General features: G+C 44.8%; 1 protein-coding gene across 1 annotated transcript; it reads right to left on the bottom strand.

Moving 5' to 3' along the window:
* Positions 1-500: 500 nt before the first annotated feature.
* On the bottom strand, positions 501-3,711 carry marcksl1a (MARCKS-like 1a). Its single transcript, XM_012822433.3, has 2 exons — positions 3,407-3,711; positions 501-1,782 (listed from the first exon to the last, which is right to left on the bottom strand). Exons 1-2 carry the CDS (start codon positions 3,488-3,490, stop codon positions 1,252-1,254), a joined length of 615 nt encoding a protein of 204 aa, XP_012677887.1. The 5' UTR covers positions 3,491-3,711; the 3' UTR covers positions 501-1,251.
* Positions 3,712-7,065: the final 3,354 nt, after the last annotated feature.

Raw genomic sequence — 7,065 nt, 5'->3', positions numbered from 1 at the left:
CTGTGGTGTTTGCAATAAATGACTCGAGAAGGTCTTGTAAATTAATTATTCCTTGTCGGCTGAATCGGTAGCGCTCATACAAGAACTCATCATAATGGAATAATGAATCTTGGCGATCGCAAAGAACTCTCCCTACCCTAATCTAACTATCTAATATCAGTCCTTGTTCAATGGGATCCCTCCTTTTTCCGGGGGTGTGGCAAGTTTATCCAGCTACACTTAAGTTAGCCTGCGCTGGAGCAGGTTAGTGCTAATTGATATGTTACTATGGTGATTTATCGAAAGTTGCTTCCACGAACCAAAAAGAGGGGCGTTTATCTTAGCCTGGAAATTAGCTTGCTAAACCGCTTAGCGAGCTACGACGAATACCCCCCTGGAAAGCACTGCTTACCAAATCTTGAAAGCACATCGCAAAACTCCAGAAGGAAAAACAAAGCACTACAGAAGCAAAGGGAAAATTGAGGGGATCCAACATTTATTTGCCCTTATTTAAATGTTACAATTAAACCATTAGCATATTTCAACATTAGCAAAATAAAAGAAAAATAATAAACCCAGAACGTTATGTACAGAGACAAAAAAAAACAAGGCTCACGTTTTGTACACCCCTACGTCAAACGTTATAACATGTGAACATGGCTGACACCAAGTGAGAGTTTTAAAAACACAGACCAAGCCAACTCCCCTCCTTGGAATCCTCCTTCAATACAGGACTAAATACTGGAAATATTCTCAGTGGAAAATGTCGGAATGTAGACCTTTAAAAATGAATTAAGATACTTGACTTCATGCGGAGCGAGGTTTTTTTTTTGGGGGGGGGGGGGGGGGGGGGGGTCAGGGGCAGTCTTTGTCATGCCCCACCTGTTGGTGGGGTTCAGATCCCAGGAGGCCATAAAAAAAGAAAAAGAAAATGAGAGATTTACAGGGCTACCACACTGTCTCTACAGATGCCTTTTCTGAGAGGATAGGGGAAAATCTGTCAATACTCCTGGTGCGTTCTATTAAAAAGTGTTGTCCCGCGTCGTTCCCTCTGAGCCACGTGTGAGGGGTCGGAGGTCAAAGGTGATCCACGTGGCGACGGCCTTCTCTTCTGCCAGTCGGCTCCTAGTGTGGCACAAGTCTCTTATATATATTTATATATTTCAATCTTGGAGGAAGAAATTGTAAAAACTAAAACAAACAGTAAACAAAAAAAAAAAAAAAAAAAAGCAAACAGAAAACAGTCCAGTCGCAGTGGGCCAGTGTCGCCCATCACTCCGCCTTCTGCTCGGGTTCAGAGGCGTCGGCGGCGGGCGTCGTTTCCTCAGCGGCTGCGGCGGCGGCGGGCTCCTCACTGGGTGGGGCCTCCTCGCTGGGGGCAGGCTCTTCAGGTTTGGCCTCTTCGGCTGCTGCCTCGGGGGCTGCCTCTGCGGCATCAGCAGCTGGAGCAGCAGCCTCGGCTTCAGCACTGGGCTCAGCGGCGTGGCCGTTCTCCTCGGGCTTGGCCTCCTCAGTCGTGGGTGAGGCGGCCTCCTCCTTCTTGCCCTTCTTCAGGGAGATGCCCTTGAATTTGAAGGAGTTTTTCAGGGAGAACTTCTTCTTCTTCTTGCCCTCCTTGGCGGCCTCACCGTCTGCCTTGGCCTCTGTCTCCCCTTCGGCAGGCACGGGTGCTGGCTCGATTGTGTCACCGGCCGCAGCCTCGGTCTCCTTGGCGACCTCTGCTGTGCCATTGCCATCAGCAGCAACCGTTTCACCGTCTGGCTTGGCTGAGACATCACCGTTGGTCTTGACATGACCATTCTCCTGCAAACAGTGGCAAAAGTGGAGTCAGTCAGTGCACAATAAGATTCCACCAAAATCACCCCACTACAAACATACAGTGGTAAAAAAAATGTGTACAGTGGATATTCTTGAGAAACTTAAGATCAGAAATCCTAAACAAAATTACAGTTAAAACATGAGGTCGATGTGTCATGCAGATGCTAAACATCCCAGCAAACATTGTTCTGAAGTCACAAAGTCATCAGGCTGGGACGTAGAAAGCATAAATAAAGCACCCTGCGTTTAATGGAGATCCTTCACACGCACAAATACAAAATACCACCCGATTGCTGAGGCCGCTATGTGAAACATCTGTATTTTTAATCGGATTTGCGGACATGAAATAAAAGGTTTATATCGTATCACCATCCACCACAAGGGGGGGCTCGTGTTCTACGAAACACATAACAGTTGCGGCGTGGTGAACTGGTGAGGAACAAAGAAATATTCAAAGCTACCGAGCAAGCGAGGTTACCGTTAGGAATCCAATGGGGGAAAAAACAGGGATTTTTTGTGTGGAAATACTCAAGACATAAAAGCACTGCGTAATTTATTTAACCCTTTCAATTTAAAATTGGGAGGTAATATCGTCTCGACCAATCTTTTTCACATAGATATTGTTTATGTAAATAACACTTTAGAAGAATTTACCACAGATAATTTCCATCACATTGGTTCATGTTTTTTCTCTGCAGCTCAATCATATTTGATATCGAAATGCCGCTCTTACAAGAGATGTCTGCCCAGCCCGCCACTCGCACGTCAACACGGAGGCAATCAAGCATTTACCACAAAACCCTGTATTCAACCACCATCACTTGGATGGTGATGTGACTATTTAATTCAATCGAAATGTTTGGTGGATGGACAAACCCCGAGCTAAGCACATCTAGCCACGCTTCCCGACGGTCGCATGGGGTCCACACGGCTTTGCAGCCGTCGCTGTTCCTGCGCTTGCTTTGTTTGCAACTCAGCAGAATGCGCCTCGCACCGACCTCATTAGCATCTCGTCGCTTTTGTTCTGGCAGCCTCAGCGCCAACACCGAAATGTCCAAATTCACCCACGGGATTGAAATAGAATGTACTACTGCTAAACTTTATTTGTCATAAAACCGACAGTGCATTCATAAAACATACGTTTGCACGTTTAGAAAAACCATAAAAATTAGTTATGGAAATGGGATTCGATCCAAAGCATTTGCCTAACGTTGGGTGGAATGGGTTACCAAGGCTATCAATAGCACAATGGTAGGTTGGTTACTGCAAACGTGGTCGCGAAATTTCTCGGTTTTACTTAATTCTTTTAAATACCAAGGCAGTGTCTTTGTGATGGAGTGTGGAAAACATAGTAACGGCACACCCAAAGAAAAGTATCATTCGATTAACATTAATTAATCCAGCTAATGTTTAGTGATTAGTGTTGGACTCGGGTTAGCAGGCAAGCTAGAGTAAGTTAGTCTCACCTCAACACCAAAACAACCAGCTAATCACACATCTAATTTGACCATCATGTTTCTCGTGCGGAGGTTGAAGGGAGCCATAACCCGCTAGATGAGGGCGTGTGATGCCGGTTAGAAAGCGTGCCCATGAGTAACGTTATGCCTACCTGGCCATTCGTTTTGGCAGCTGCCGAATCACCCGCTGCTTTACCATCCACGGCTACTCCACCCTTGGACAACTGGGCTCCCATTTTCGTTGAGTTCTTTTGTTAAATTAAAAACTAAATCAACAAAAATCCAGTACACGAAGTTGATTAAAATTCCCCAACCCAGAGGCGATAAATTGACTTGTGAAGGGTAAAATCCGCCGGTATTCACTCCTGCGTCGATTTAAAGTGTGAAACGATTAAAAAGTTAGTCCAAATGTGCCCTGTGTCTTCGTCGCAACGGAACAGACTGAAACCCAGTGAGCTACAAGTGTGAGTATTTCTACTGAGCCTCAAAAATCGCGCATGACTCCACCTATGGGCGTGGTTGTGTGACGTGTCCAATTTGCAACAGGGGGTTGGAGCTCTCTCCTCAGCCGCTGCGTTCACTAGGGTAGGCTACATGTGGACAGATTATATTCATTCACACAAAAGTCAAAGACAGAATTTATCACTGTCATGCTTCTTTCCTAACTCCCTGATATGCCATCCTTACAGCCGTGCTCTCTTGAATAACTGCAGAGTAAGTAGGCTTTTTGGTTTGATTATTGAGCATTATAATGATGAAGTTAGCTGTCTAATCAACGTGTTAGGGTTAGCTACTTCTGTTTTAGGGCAAGCTTAATTTAAATTTATAGTCTCCCACAACATCATTGTTGTTGCTCAGGTTGAGTTGGCTGTAGTTTTTGACAGCTTTATTGCACTCGAAGTTCAAATCTAATGGACCTATATGATAGGTCTGTTGATAAAGACCTACACATCAAAATCTCATTAGGTTTGGGGTGGGGGATTATACCATAAAACAACAGTCTAAATGCAAAAGAAAAGTCAAACTGTTGGCAACTCACATTACATGTTTTGTTGTCATCAGAGCTCACAAGGCTTAACAGCTTCCTGGAACACTGAGGTGGACCTATGCAGGGAATCGTGTGGAGGGCTTTGTAGAGTTGAGAGCTTTCTAGGAATGAACAACTCTGAAATCCATAGTGTAGAAATGCCAAACCTAATGCACAAAGACTCTTGATTATTCTGAACTTCTAAAAAAATGTATTCCAATTCTAAAAAAAATCTAAAAACTGTATGCCTGTCATCTGGACGGGAGAACTGTATGTCTCAACAGGACATCGCATTCTTGGCACTTCTAGTCAGCGCTCTCAAACCAGATAGGCTTTTACACTGCAGCACATGGAGATTTTAGGGGGGACGGAGATTACATTTTTTGACCCTGTTCTTACTGGTTCCGTGTCTGCTTCTCCTGAACATTCTGACAGGATTTTGTCTTCCCTCTCTCTTCCTCTGGTCTTTTCCTCCCTGTTCTCCCCCTCCTCTTTTCCTTCTTTGGTTTGCAGCTTCCCAAATGACTTAGCCCACAGTCAGAGGCCGTGGTATGTGTGCTATGTTCTCTTCTACCCAGAGTGCCTTTTTCCCTCGGAGGCAAACGACTCCTCCAGATTGCAACTCACCTCCGGGTGTGTATCTGTGTGTGTGTGTGTGTGTGTGTGTGTGTATGTAGGTGTGTGTTAAGGAAATTGAAGAAAAGAGGGCAGCTAGAGAAGGTTTTAGTAAAAAAAACATCCAGAGAAAGTACAAAAAGTAAAAAAGCACTAGATAAAAAGCTTACAACCTATCTTTTTGCTCTTGACAGATCTTTCCACCTTTGTCAGCAGACTGTTGCTCTATTCTATACACATCTCTGGGTGTTCACCCAGTGCTACAAAATCCATGTCAGACAGCTTGAAGTGTTTGCGAGTGGAAGTATTGACATATATTGTAGAGTGGGGCGTGGTGGTGCCGTAGTAAGCGTCACCGCTTTCCAAGTGGTTGGCCCGGATAAAAGAATCTGCTGAATACCAGTCCTTTACCTTTACGTGTCCTTTGAAGGTTCTCTTCAGACCTTTGTCTACACGTCGTCCGTGTTGTCCAGGCCACTGAGTGTGGCCTCATGTTTATCTCTGGTGAGGATGTTCCTCAGCTTTGGGCTGAGATCAAACCGTAACCTCAGCACTGGTTAGCAGACTCTCAGAGGAGCCAAGCGATCCAGGCGTCACTCACTTTGTCACAAAAAAAGTGCTGCCAACAGCCACAAACCACCAAACAGGCATCAATTAGCCGGAGGGGCTGGGGGAATTCTGTCGTTGAGTGCTCAGCATTCCATAGATCTCTGAGGAACCGCGGAATCTCCACCGAGCACCCTCCCCTCAGATCTGGCAGTGGATCGACTGGGCTGAGATAAAAGGCTCAAGATAGGAGTGTGATGGGTAGGATGACCTCTGCCAAAGAGGCTCAGTGAAAGCAGTGTCTTTCAGTGATGGGGTGATTTGACCTACAGTGGCCTGTCTTTCAAACCGAGACGCCATGCCACCACCCACTTCCTGTGAGGAAAAAAAGTGAAAATGTCTTTGCGTGGCTTGCTCCCTTATTGATATTTAAGTGCCACAGTTGCGTTCACACACTCTTTCTCTATCTCGCATAGATTTGGTCATACATGTTATTGGATCAGCAGATCAGCAGGAGTGTTTTGTCGGTCTGTTTCTCTCTCTGATGGGATCTCAGAGTAAAATGTGTTTTGGTTTTGGAGTGAAATCAAATAGCCTTTTCTGCCTAGACAAGCTACAATGTTGGCTGTCAGTGGGATGGGTTGACTTGCCAGGCTCCCCATCCTTTGAGATGAGGACTGACACTTGATTGACAGATTTATGGCAGACGAGAAGGGTAAAAGGCAATCAGATGTTGAGGCAGGAGGCTTTGAGATGTCTGCGGACAGTTTTATGGATCTGATCTGCTCGTCTGGTGTGTCTGGGGTAGACGGAGTGGATCTGTGAACACGGTGACAGGCAAACACATCACAGTTGTTACCACAGTTAGAAGTTTTTCCTTTTTGGGTGGGGGATACAAGATGCAAGAGGTTTTGTGAACAAACACAGAGACACACACAACACACACATGTTTTTTTTTTGAGTAGTTAAATGAAACATTATGAGACTGCCCAAAGATGTTTGGTTAATGGTTAATCAGGCAATATGAGTCTCTTTGCTGATCCATCATTTTCTCTCTCTTTCTCACTTTTGAATGCTTGAGGGACTGGTTTGAGAAGCTGGGGGAGGTTTTCTTTCATCATTGTTTTATGACTGGTGATCGCTATGGTACTCACTACTGTGTCTTTTATGATAAAGTTGGATGCTCATCTCTCTGTTCATCTATAAGGCCATGGTCGGAATGCCACCAACTTATACCTCAGTAATGCTGGACTGGAATGTTTTTTTTATTGGTTTTGTTTGTATTTGTAGCCTCGGCTTCATTGAAAATGAGGGCTACCCTCAAGGTATTCCCGAGAATTGAATAAAGGTTGAATGAATATTAGTGGTTCTGTGTACAAGATTAAGAAGTAGTACAAGATTTGTTTGTAAACTTTTTAATAGGGTGAGCTAAGATGGCCATTTGGAAGACCTGGAAAAATAAGATATTGGGCGTTGGCTCAATTGATCCTGCAGAGGTTTTTAAGGGGATGGTAGCTGGCTGGGTTCAAATCTAATATGCAATCTAAATTGTTTAATGCTATTATGGGGTTTTCTGCTGTTTGGGGGAGGGGGGGGGTCGGGGGAGGGTTGTGTCAAATTGCA

This window comes from Clupea harengus, chromosome 14, assembly GCF_900700415.2.
Source record: "Clupea harengus chromosome 14, Ch_v2.0.2, whole genome shotgun sequence".
In the NCBI taxonomy this organism is placed as follows: domain Eukaryota; kingdom Metazoa; phylum Chordata; class Actinopteri; order Clupeiformes; family Clupeidae; genus Clupea; species Clupea harengus.
Note: the sequence above shows the minus strand (reverse complement) of the source record. Positions and strands in the feature narration are given on the sequence as shown.